The 13,405-nt window shown below is 36.5% G+C and overlaps 1 protein-coding gene across 9 annotated transcripts; it reads left to right on the forward strand.

Annotated features, from left to right (window-relative positions):
* The first annotated feature begins 842 nt into the window (after window positions 1-842).
* Window positions 843-12,747, forward strand: LOC120071516 (protein NUCLEAR FUSION DEFECTIVE 4-like). Of its 9 annotated transcripts, XR_005480279.1 has the most exons (5): window positions 843-1,641; window positions 2,206-3,400; window positions 6,728-6,890; window positions 7,021-11,588; window positions 12,060-12,747. XR_005480279.1 is itself a non-coding variant. In XM_039023839.1 (2 exons), the coding sequence occupies exons 1-2, from the start codon at window positions 1,174-1,176 to the stop codon at window positions 3,331-3,333; spliced, it is 1,596 nt and encodes a 531-aa protein (XP_038879767.1). In that variant the 5' UTR covers window positions 843-1,173; the 3' UTR covers window positions 3,334-3,789. The 9 variants fall into 9 exon arrangements, 1 of the variants encoding a protein (XP_038879767.1); XR_005480275.1 differs by having other exon boundaries at window positions 7,021-12,747; XR_005480277.1 differs by lacking the exon at window positions 6,728-6,890 and having other exon boundaries at window positions 11,510-11,588.
* Window positions 12,748-13,405: the final 658 nt, after the last annotated feature.

Genomic DNA, 13,405 nt, shown 5'->3' on the forward strand with positions numbered 1-13,405 from the left:
CAACTTTCTTGATGGTGAGGAAGAACAACATCTTTTGCTTCCACCGCTTGAAGTTCACTCCTTCGAATTGGAATGGACGGTTGAGGTCAGATATCTCATTGTTGCTACTGAAGGCCATTGATGATGTCGAAATGTCTTAAAATTGTTGGAAATGGCAGGACTCTCAGAACGATGAACTGTAAACCGTCAAGGCACGACGGTCAAGCAAAGAGCAAAACTTGCAAAACAGAAACTCGTTATAGGCTGAGTCGCGGAGCTCGCTCTCTTTAAGACGTTTCGCGGCTTTGCCCAAGTATACAAACAGGACTGAAAATTGCCACGTCATCCCCAAGATAAAACAACCAAATGAAAACCGATCTGAAAGGCACCGTTACCGATCGGAACGTACACCCTTTTCTAAACTCACTGCTCGAAAAGCTAAGATGAAGGAGGAGAGAAAAATGAAGAGGGAATTTAGAAAATGAATTCTGTGTCATACGAACCGCTGAAGGCCTCGCCTTTTATAGGCCTTCAGCATCGAAACAGACCGTTTTAAAATAATCAATGGACTGTTTTAAATATAATGAATGGACCGTTTTAAATATAAATTTGCATCTAACATGAATACATCTGTTCAACAAACACATCTATTTCTAATCAATCAAAATATTGTTAAAAATTTGTAGAATGTATTTGTTGAGTAGACGTATTCTGATATGAATAAAATTTTACTCCTAAATAGTTTGAAAACCACCGGTCTTTTCCAATTACCTTCTAAAAGCCACCTTGTTTCTCCGATTAACCCAAAATTTGGGTAAACATTGTTTTCCTGTGAAACGGTCAGAAGGATAATACAGAAATCGGAACAGACAAAAAAAAAAAAAAAAAACAATATGTTTTAACACTTTGATTCCACCAGCGCTTGAAATGACGATTCTCTGTCTCGTTTGGCAAACCCCGCACTGGATCGAATCAGAAAATCCCCAATCGATTGGGACGATGCCTCACCGGAAAGTTTACCATTAGTAAATATACTAGAGACAAGTGCCGAAAAGTGCCGACAAGTGCCAGCAAGTGGGAACATGATCCAGGCAGAATTTGTGAGATTGATAAGCCTCACGCAACGAACAGAGAGCGGGAAGAGGAAGAGGAAGAGGAGGAGGAAGAGGAAGAGGGCAAAGCAAGTTCAATTCAATGGAATTGGAATCAGAAACTTCCAGATTAAACAACAAATGGGTTTCAACAGTTGCTAGCGTATGGATTCAATGCACCAGCGGATCTCTTTACACTTTCTCCATCTACTCTCAAATCCTCAAGTCAACTCAGGAATACGATCAATCCACTTTGGATATTGTTTCTGTTTTCAAAGACATCGGTGTCAATTGTGGCGTCCTTGCGGGCTTTCTCTACTACTATGCCACCGCTGACGGTAATCGTTGTGGGCCGTGGATTGTTCACTTGGCCGGTGCAATTCAGTGCTTCTTGGGGTACTTCTTTATCTGGGCGGCCGTTTCTGGGGTCTTTCCTCGGCCGTCGGTTCCCGCTATGTGCCTTTTCATGTTGGTGGCTGCTCATGCTCAGAGCTTCTTCAACACTGCTAACGTTGTCACTGGCGTTCGGAATTTCCCCAGTTATAGTGGGACGATTGTTGGAATCATGAAGGTAAATCTTCCCGAGTTTGAAATTCAATTAACATGATTACGGGTTGTAGACCTGATTTAATTTATATATCTTGAATATGTAATGAGGGCGTTCAGCCCTGATTTATTGAGTTCATTTTGTCTACGGATCATTTTGAAGAAGTTCAATTGTATCCGGAATAGCAATGGGTATGGACATTTAGAACCATGTTTGCTGAAGAAAAATATTATGGGTTGTGACCAAATCACAGCTTCCCTTTTATATCCTTGACTTGTATTCCTTTCCTGAGGTCGGAGGTTCAATACTAAAAAGATTTAGCACTGTTATTTTGAGCACGTGTAGTTGGTCGCTAGTTTGTTGACCTTCAAATCTTTTATTAAACCTTCCATGAAGAAGAGGTGTACGTGATGATGTTCACAATATTTTCTAGCGAATGTTTTCTTATTCTTTTGAATTATTGGATTTGAAGTCAAACTCACATTTGAGAGAGTTCTTATCTGATATGGTATTTGATTATTGGGGATCTCACTTGATAATAGTTTGGATTTTATGTTGAACACTCAATATTGTTAGTTTTGACGCCAGGGGTTTCTTGGTTTGAGTGGAGCAATATTGATTCAAGTATACGAGACAATATTTAATGGACAACCAACTTCCTTTCTTTTGATGCTGGCGCTGCTACCAACTTTTAATTCCTTATTGTGTATGTCGTTCGTGAGAATCCACCATGCAGATGATGGGATTGAAAAAGAGCATCTGAATACCCTATCCATAATTACTCTGCTCGTTGCTACTTACCTTATGATCAAGATAGTTCTAGAGCATATTTTCACCTTCCAATTCTCTCTACATGTTGCTACATTTGTTCTACTTTTGATGTTGCTTGCATCTCCTCTATATATTGCAATTAGAGCCCAACAGAGAGAGTCCAAAAGGATTTTGCACCCTTGTTTCACTGAGAGCGACCAGCTGATTGGTTGCTCCAATCAAGAGACTTTGGATTTTGACCATGAACAGAGAAGGGAATCTGAAGAAAGCCTGAACCTCGTTCAAGCTTTATACACAATAGACTTCTGGATATTGTTTTTTGCGACTGCTTGTGGCATGGGAACAGGATTAGCTACAGTGAATAATATCAGCCAAATAGGGTTATCTCTTGGTTACACAAACTTGGAGATAAATACTTTGGTTTCCTTGTGGAGCATTTGGAATTTTTTTGGTCGTTTTGGAGCTGGGTATGTGTCGGATTATTTTCTGCATTCCTACGGATGGGCTAGGCCATTGTTCATGTTCATCACTCTGACAACCATGAGCATTGGACATGTAGTGATTGCCTCTGGCCTGCCTGGTGCTCTTTTTGCTGGTTCGGTAGTAGTGGGTGTTTGTTACGGGTCTCAGTGGTCACTAATGCCAACAATTACTTCTGAAATATTTGGTGTTGTACACATGGGTACTATATTCAATGCCATAACAGTAGCAAGCCCTGTTGGATCTTATTTATTTTCCGTAAGAGTTGTTGGGTATATATATGACAAGGAAGCATCAGGTGAAGGAGATACTTGTACTGGAACTTACTGCTTCATGTTATCATTTTTTATTATGGCTTCTGCCACTCTCCTGGGCTCTTTAGCAGCCCTTGGCTTATTTTTCTGGAGAAGAAGTTTTTACGATCAAGTTGTTATCAGAAGGCTGCAACACCCATCAAATGGATAAAAGAATAAATACTACATGGTATATACAAAGGGAGATGTGGTGGTTTTTCCTGGTTGCTGCTAACAAGGTAATTGCTGATATGACGTTATTCTTTCTTTCTTAGATTGTTGTAGGTTGATTTATTACATTTGGACTTTGGAGGAAAAACAATATCATGTGTTAGCATGCCTGCAGAGGTAGGCATATGTGTACAAGCATCTATATTTAAGTGTTTAGTACAAGTAAGAAAAAAAAAAATTATATTTAACATTCGTAAGGAGGAAATGATTGAAGTAAAGTTCCTTTTGTGGTGTGATTCGTTTGGCTTAGAGATGAAAGCGTTATTACATTAGATCTCATCGATAGTAGAAAATAAGAATAATAGGAATGCGCACACACACATGTCCGAGTGACATCTTGAAAGAGAATAAGGTTCAAGTAATGAGCAAGTAATTTTACCTTGGAATTTGTTGTGAATTTTATCTTCCATTAATGGACATGTTAATTTTTTTTTTTTCTGGGGAAAAAGGATGTAGGTGGTAAACTATGCTGGCAAGCAATGGGGTTTATTTATTTATTTATTTTTTGAAACGAAAACAAACTTTTCATTGATATAATGAAAAGAGACTAATCCTCAAAGTATAAAGCTCAAAATACAACAAAACTATAATCTGGAGCTCTATGGATCAGTAGGTGCACCAGGACATCTCAACTAGGTTGACACCCTCATAGCACCCTCATCATATCCATTTATAAGATGAAATTATCAAACAAAATCAAAGACTACTAATAGTTACAAAGAAGGTATAAAAGTATTCTAGTTGAGGCAAATGTCCTGGATAGAATAATAGTAAGAAAACCTTGACTGAGAGCACCAAGAGGAAGCTAATGGGCGGGCTGATCATCTGTCTAACCATTCGGTAGTGATAACTTATAGAAATACAAGTTATTGTAGTCGTTTACTTAGAATAATGAAGGTAAAAAAACAGAATACCGTTAATTTTACCATAAATTCTGCTTAAAATGATACTTGTGTTAAATACATTCGAAATCCTTGCTGACCAGTTATCATGAGTTAACATGCACCGAAGTCTATATTTTGAAGTTATCGTAGGAGTTGATCGCATGCGCTAATCCCAATGAAGAAAAGTGATCGCATGCCTTGGGATCTCTGACACTGACCTAGTGGATATTCTGCCTTAGCTTCAGAAGGTTGACCATGATGGCAACACTGACATTCTCACCTACATTATCAGTGATGGTGACAATCCAAGAGCGATATTACCAAAGCAATCAGCGGATGACTAAATATAGAGCCTGGATGCATGAGACGAAAAATCCGAAATTTGCCTGAGTTCTCCACTTAAGACAAACTTCTGTGATCATAAAGGAAGAACAAAGAGAGATTATTTTATGAGAATCCTTCATCTCCACCATTCCCTCCGATTGACGAGTGGAATCTTGTCGGAGTAGAGCTTGAGAGAGCCTCTCCACTTCATCCTGCCATCAAACACTAGTAGCCTTGACAATCACCTGTTTGAAGCAAGAGCTTGCTGAAAACAACTTTCCATTAATTTTTTTCTCATCTTTATCAGTTGTATTACATTTCGAACTAAGAAATTATTTCATTTGTTATCAAGATTTATAGCTCTATATATATATTTCTACGCATCATGACTACATCCATTGTCTTCTTTTTTTAAAACCATCTTTTCCTTTATTGCCACGAGTAACTAATTCTCTACGAGGTAAAGGGGAAGTTTGATATCATGAGCTAAGTTGAGAGTTCAAAGAGTTAATCTTGTTTGCTTAGTGTGAGACTATGAAAATGCTTACCTATGATCACTCATTGAGTCAAGTAGCTATAACCAACTGCCCGAGAGGGGAAGTAGTTGTGGAACTTACTAAGCAAAGTAAGAAGTGGTTCTAGAGATATAAATAATCTTATGACTAACGCAACATCATTCATGTGTCATAGAGATATGACAAATGTGGCTGGCCACCTAGAGGTGTGCAATGAACGGATGATGCGATCCTAGATTACTCTTGATGTCAACTTAGGGACTTGATATTGGCTTCCCCCAAATCCCGTCTTCTCCATTCATTTTCACACACATCAAAAGTTACTGTTTATCGCAACATCTCAGATCTAGTTTCTATCTACTCTTAGTTTGCTTAGATAGCCATAATGTAGTCTTTATCGCATGATTTCTCCCTTTATCGTACATTGTTAGTTTCCGCTGCAGAACATATTATCGTGCAAATTTTTCAGTTACAAATTTCCCGTGTTCAACCTTGGATCATTTTGAAAACTTGTGACCTTGTTATACTTGGCATCACAAGAAAACTTGTGATAGGAGCGCATACTTGCATACGTTAGCACATATTTAGTTTAGTGCATTGTCCATTGAGCTTAAGTGTACGCCAGATCACATAATCACAACAAGTTCAGCGCAGCAAGATCTTTAAACCAACAGGTAGCCTTGTTGTGGGATATTCTTTGGTTTCGTTCAAACCATAATTCTGAAATTAAAATTTTAACTGTATTTGACCAAAGAGTTTGTGTCTTAGAAGACAAGATCGGTCCAGTCAAAATATGGGAAACATTACCGTGAATGTTCTGTCCAAAGACCCAATGTAGATTGAAATATGAAAAGAGATTCCTCCAGCATTTTCTTAAATAAGGACCATCAAAGAACACATGTTGTAACTCTTCACTACTTGCTAGGCATAAATGGCAGATAGTGGGTGAAAGATAATGAGATTGAAGTTTGTGTTGCAACACTTCAGAGCAATTAAGAGATCCAAAAATTAAAGCCCAAATCAGAATGTTGATTTCTCTCGGGCTTTTGGACTTCCAGAGGGCCTGAAAAAGCTCTTTTTTCAAAGGGGAAGATGAGTTCAAGTGCTTTGACAAGGACTTTACTGAAAATCCTAGATGAATTCAATAACCACACCCTTGCATCAGCCCTTTGGGTTGGTTTTTTGCCTTCCAGAAAGTCCATTAATTGCTGGAATTCTGAGAATTCCTCATCCTTTAGAGGCCTTCAAAATAACAGATTCCAAGAACAAATTTTTGGGTCCCAATATGTTACCTTTAGGCATTGTAGCAACACGGTAGCAGCGATGAGGGAAACTTTCTTTGAAAGCAATGTTGGAGCACCACGGGTCAAGCGAAAAAATAAATGTAGGTTCCATTTCCCAGTTTGAAAGTTGCAGGCGATTCAAACTTGATCCATACCTTGGATATGGTAATCCAAGGGCTCCTTAGACTCGAGCCATGTTTCCTCGAGGTATGCCAAAAATGAGGGTCCACTCCATGAATGCTCTTTACAACTTTGCACCATAATGAGTCGTGTTCTTTTAGAAAGTGCCAATTCCTTTTGAATAATAATGCTAAGTTCCTGTTCTGCAGGTTACCAATTCCGAGGCCACCATCATGCAAGACTTTAGAGACTTTCTCCCATTTAACCAAATGATTTATTTTGCTACCCTTCTGACCTTCCCAGAAAAAATTGTTCATTATCCTCTCAATTTCAGAAATTATGTTTCGGATATCCACCATGGGGTAATCCTAAGTAAGTAAAAGGATAGAATTTGGCTTGTGAGGGCTGCTTTGTTTAATTTAGGTGGTCGATTTCATCTTTCCACCTTACCTCAGTATAAATATGTGACAGAAAATTTATGCAAAATTTAAAACTTTTGTAGGTTGTGCAATGAACATGACCAAAATCTAACTCAATCTCAATGCTCTAAGTGCGAAAATTTCAGTCTCATTCCCTTCTTTCCAAGTCAGAATCAGCATCACTAGTGCCTCGTGTTCTTTCAACCTGCAAGCTTATTATGCCTATCATACTCATATGTAAACTCATCAGCCAATTATTTTGGGAACTGAAATTTGCTTCTAGAGTATCATGTTTGTAGAATTTTTGTTGTTACGTATACATGGTTGTAGTACGAGAAGACTACAGATTTTTTGTGTCTGAGCCAATATATTTGTAAGTCAGTTCTCTTTAACATAATAGTTCTTAAAGTGAGAGGATTTGATTTAAAATATTACCTTTATGATTATAATGTATTAATGTCTTTCTTCCGTATTTCTAAGTTTCTTTACTCATGTTAACCTTTGAGTTGCAATAAAGAGGTTAACCTTGAGTTCCTTTGAATTCTAGTGTTGCTTAGTAACTTTTGGATCACAAAAAGGGTATTTGGATTTGAATGAAATGGGAGTTTGACCTCGATACAAAATATCCTAGTTTGAATCAATGGATGTGTCTGATTATTCATGTGAAAATGTTTCTCCTTTCTTGTTTTTTGTTTGTTTTTTTTTAAATTTATTTTATTTTCACTTTTCCTCTTTTGGTTTTTGGAAAAGTTTGTTACCGTCACTCGGTATATGCTAATTCTTTCCTATGTCATTTTGGAAAAATGAGAATTGGAACTGAGAAATCTAATTTTAATCAAATAATGGTTTATAAGCTCAATTTTTATCCAATTTTCAACCAGCTAAAGCTATCCTAAACTCATAACAAAATGGATTTTGAGGAATATCTCGGAGGTTGAAAATTTTCTTCAGTTTCTCTTCTCAAGGAAATAACTGAATACGAATGAGAGAGTGCAATCAAAATACTAAAGTGTATCATTTTCTCTTAATTGGTACACTGTTCGAAAAGACCATGAGGAAGAAACTGATCATCTCCTCCTTCCACGCAAATCCTCTAACTCTCTAGGGGACGACATCCTTAACAAATTTAGCATCACCTAGAGCACCCCATTCTTGGTAAGAGATTTTATGGACAAAGCTTGTTAGGTCACTACCTCAAAAGCAGAGCAAGAATTCTTTGGAACTGGGAAGAATTCCATCATATTGGACCTTTGAAATTTCTTGAAAGAATAATGTTTTAAAGGGCTAAAGGCGGCCTTGAGACTTTTCCTCCTAAAGAATTGAGGCATAAGCTTGAAGGTGGTATGGTACATAAGCCTTACATAGTGAATTAAAAACGTCTTACAAATCCTAAATGGGTATTGACCAAGTATGGCTCAACATGATAGTCATAGACTCATATAAATGCGTGAAAAAAATCCCACCCCACAATTTTCACTTAATAAAAAAAAAAAATTCTTAAGAGGATATCTTTATCATCACTACCACTACTATTATCATTAAAAGGATTGATTTATGTTATAAAATTTTGCCTTGAATGTTCTAAATGTCACAGTGTTAAAAGTAGTCTTAGTTCAAATGGAGTATTTTTGAAGAATTTGGAAAATCTGCATTATTCTTCTAATCAGTAGACAGTGCGTAGAGATTTTAAGCCTCAGTGCGTTTTCACAAAGACGTAAGGCTCTTATAGTTCAATGAAAACGTAAGTCTAGAGATTAAAGCCTAAAACTTAGAGCCTTGCCTCGAGCAAGCCTCAAGGAGTAAGCCTCAATAGCTTTTTAATACATTGGGAAACAACGAGTTTTCAAATATGTCTACAAGGGGGATACTCAAGATTTTGAGATGGTTGTTTCTAATAACAGTTCCAATTGGAGTGCTGACGTAAAGCTTTTGTAACTACACTGCACCCTTGTATAATTTGGAGTTCTTTTTGTAATCACCAGTCCCTCAAGTAGCTACCCATTGTCTGGATTTTGGGGACACTTCTTTTCATTGTACTTAATGAAAAAATCTTTTTATTATTCCAGAAAAGGTCAAGATTCCGCTTCTAGTTTTAAAACTGAACACATCTCAAAACTTTGCCTTTATTGGCTTTCAGGAAATGGAGTCACTGTTCCTCTCATGCCGGCATGTGGGTCATAATTGAATTTAAGATTAAATATGGTTATACAGGGTTTCTATAAGAATTGCAAACAATGGAAAGTTTTGCTAGTATTCCTAATTTTCATATGCATGCCGTGGAGCAATGAGTTTACTTAAACACCAATTGTGAGTATTATTGGTTCATATATATATGCATGCATGTATGTATGTATATGGTATTATTGGTTCTTTTTTTTTTTCTTAAAGAAAAATATTGGTTTAGCTACTCTAAGCATATATATGTTGCCTCTTGCCTTCCTGCATCAGAATCCCTCTCTGAAGTTTGATTTTCACGTTACTTCTCTCCTTGTCAGGGGCATAATGAATTTTTTTCTTTGTTTTATGTAGTTTATTTTTTATTCGTCAAAATCGCCTAGATCACCTTTAGGGGTTTATTTCATGTTAGATGATCACATGTCTCTCTCTTCCCTTCCCTTCTCCCCGAAGAAACAGAAAATTATCCTGTGTTAAAGTAAATTAGGGTTTTATTCCTAATTAGTATTTTCCTTTATAGTTTTTCCGTTCTTGGTTTCTTTCCTTTGTTGGGTTTGTTGGTGTCTATTTATTCGCCTTTGTGCTGTATTCTGATTAAGTTGATTATTCAATAATATATACAAAAATAACATGGTATTAGAGCTTTAAGTCCTAGGGTTTATATTTTCAGCCTCTAGTTCTGTCCAATCTCTACCTCCATTGATCCCCCCTCGACAGAGGTAGATCTAGATTTGGTTCACCTGCTTGGTTGATTCTACGTTCTTGTTTTTCAGTTCTAACCTCTGTTATGTTTTTTGATCTTCCTAGGTCTCTGTTCCGTTTTCAAATCGGTTGTTCGTGGGTTCTATTTTCATATCTTTATGTAGATCTCTGTTTTTAGATAAGAAGTTTGTGGGTTCTGTTTTTAGATCTTTATGTAGGCATCTGTTTCCAACCTAGAAGTTCGTGAGTCTCTGTTTCCAGTCCAGAAGTTCTCCGTGTTTTAGTTCTTTGTGGCTTATGTTTTCAGCCTAGAAGTTCTCTGTGTTTTAATTTTTCGTGGGTTCTATCTCCGGCCCATATCTGCCATGATTTGATTCAGGAGTTTTCTTCAGTTTTCATCATCTGCTTTAGTCGACCGCCTCACAAACTCTTGTTGGTTGTTACTCTACTACCTTGAGTTTGAGTGAGGGTGTTAAAGTAAATTAGAGGTTTATTCCTAATTAAGTTGATTATTTAATAATATATACAAAATTAACACCCTGCACAGATTAACACTGGACTGGTTTATCTAGTATAACCAATTCTTTGGTTTTGACGGACCTCTACGTGCTTTGAAATTGAATTAAACCTCAATATGTATCATTTGTGCTGGTCTAAATAAAAATAAAAGGAAAAAGGTGAGGGATGGGGATTCTGAAGAAGGATCCAGTAATTGGAAATGTTGAGCAATTCATGATTGTGTTTGATTCTAGGGAGATTCCCAATTCCAAAATGATTAGTGGTCCGTTTCTGGAAGCTGGATAGAGTTCAGGTGTGTATATTCTTGGTATACTTCAAGGTATCTTTGTTTATCTTTGAGATTTCCAAGAATTTCAATTTGCTTCCACCTGTTTGGCTCCCTTGTATAGTTTGCCATTTCTGACTGAGAAGAGGTGGTTGACTATTGTTCATTTGTTCTGTTGGTAAACTTATGGAATAATGCGTTAGATTCTATGGATTTTTGTTTTGGTATTCTGAAATGTCAATTACTTTAGTGCAGGATAACGTTGTCCTTGACTCTTCTTCAGATATAACTATAGCTCATAAGAACATAGCTTTTAAGAAGTTTGAGAATATTCTAAATTTATAGAAGCAATCAAGGACATGAAGGTTTGATTATATATCCTTCTTAGGCATCTCGGTCTTGTTCTTGAGGTTTGCTAAAGTTGCATTTTTACGCTAATCTGGTTGCCTCCTGAAACTCTATATTTTAGTTTGTCATTTCTTGAGAAAGATGTGGTTAAGCTGTTGATCCTCTGGTAAACTTATGGAATGATTTTTTTCTATGGATTTCTGTTTTGAGATTCTTGCAGGATGATTTATTGTATATTTTCTCGTCATTCTATCTTTCTGTTCCCAAGTCTTGTACCCAATTTATAAGTTTAAAAGAATAGGAAAGAAGTTGTCTGTGTCTAATAGATGCTATCTTATGTCAAATTTTCACATCTACCGTTCTTTTATTTATTTGTGGCAGTGTAGCTGTGAACATTAATACCTGTGCAAAATTCATAATGAATTTATATTCAAGTTTTTTCCTACATATCACAAATTCGTAATGAATTTATATTCAATTGCCTTGCTACCTATCACGGTGGCTAGGCATGCATAATTATGCTTTAGGCCTATCATTCTTACTCGACTTTCTAAATCAAGCAGGTAGTTCAATTCTTTTGTGAAAGCTTTCGCTGTTGGGACTCACATTTGAGCACATCTTTGACACTTTGATCAGTCCCATGTAAGGCAGCTTCATTCAGGAATGTGCCTAGTTGTACAAATACCACGTGATCTTTTTCCATCTAGTTTTTATACATGAACTCCCTCATTAGTTCTCCAAAGACCTGGCGAGCTTTTTCTATCTATTTTTTTCCATTAGTTTCTTCTCCCTCTTGTAAGTTTCTTTTCCCCATTTGTTTTGTCAGCGAGTGTCGTTCTTTGTTCTTTGTTCTTCATTAGGTTTGTTTATTTAGCAACTTTATATATAAGAAAGTTTATAGCCGGTATTGTTTATATGCTTAAAAGCTACTTTGTACCGAATACTACTTGACATTTTGTAATATATATTGCATTTCAAATCTCACATGAGCATAGCCTAGCTGCCTGTGTGCTTTGCACCTTAAAACACGACGTATAGAATATTTTCTTGAATGAAATTCTTTTAACACTACCGAACCATTTAACCAATTATGTTCCCACCTTTTGGATGAAGTCATTGTAGTTGAATCTCCAGTTCCACGTTCCAGCTCTGATTTTTTAGGTCCCGGCATCCAACCAAGCTAGAGGACTCCTATTTTGAGAGCAAAATCATAATTCTATGCCAATATCTGCAGAACCTGTTGTGTCCGTCCTACAACAGATGCTGTTGTGAAGCAAGAATCAGCCAGAATGGATGACTCTAACCTGGCTTTGTGGAGGACATGAAAGCCCCTAGTTCACTTGATAGAGAACAGAGTTCAGGGTTGGCCAAGTGCAAGAGAAAGGAGGTTCATACTTTCAACGCACAAACTGAAATGTATACGGGGATATTCTTCTGGGATTCTAGCCAAAATCTCACATCATCCAGGTTGTTCATGTCACTTTGCTTTTGTAGTTGGAAGCCCTTTACCTTTACCATTTATTCGTTGAATTGAAAAGAAGAAAAGAAGCTGCTAAGCTATAGCTGTAGTAATCTGAGGGGAAGGAATGGATCTCTGCAGATCTTGTTCGTTACTCGGTTGCCGCTTCCTCCCTTCTCCCTCAATCTGATTTACTGTCCAGTGTAAACTGTTGGCTATTGTATTGCCTGATGGTGTGAAGAATCTGACATACATAATTTGGCATCAGAAAGTATGTTTATAATGCATAGGAATCTGAATTCTGCACCAGGTAATGGGTAAAGAAAGTAACAATTTACAAAAGTTGCATAATTAAATTCCATTTGTTTTCCACGGCGATTTACATTCAGGTCATACATTATCCACAAACAGACAAATGAAAAGAGTGAATGATTGACTGCCAAAATAACTCTGAGCCACAAAAAATAATGGAAAAGAGAGAATAATAAAAGAGTTTCTATCAACAAATGCAAAAATGTTAAAGTAAGAAACTTTGATTGCAGACTCAATTGTTCAAACCAAATTTCATAGGCATTGATTGATTGAATTGAAGCCAACAGCTCGTTCATGAAAGTAAAAATAATTTAGTTATGTGAATAAATTGCAAAAAAACACTTCTAAAGTATAGTGATTGTTGTAATTACACTTTTGAAGTTTTTATTGTAAAAATTAAGTTCTTAAATTTTTGTAACAATAGATATGAAATTAAATCTTCAAATTTATGAAACTGTTACAACTTTTACCATTATGGATGTTTGAGGGTCTAACTTTTTGTGGTATGAATTTGAGGGTTCAATTTTTACAATTGAAAATTTGATAGTGTAATCATAATTACTACTATACTTTAAAAGTAGTTTTTACAACTTATTATAATTATTTTGGAATAAAGTAGAGGATAATCGTATGTAAAACGCTTGATCTAAATTCATAATTAAGATTGGTTTTGAAAGCTGATTTTCAA

The sequence above is a fragment of the Benincasa hispida genome, chromosome 2 (assembly GCF_009727055.1).
Source record: "Benincasa hispida cultivar B227 chromosome 2, ASM972705v1, whole genome shotgun sequence".
NCBI classification, from domain to species: domain Eukaryota; kingdom Viridiplantae; phylum Streptophyta; class Magnoliopsida; order Cucurbitales; family Cucurbitaceae; genus Benincasa; species Benincasa hispida.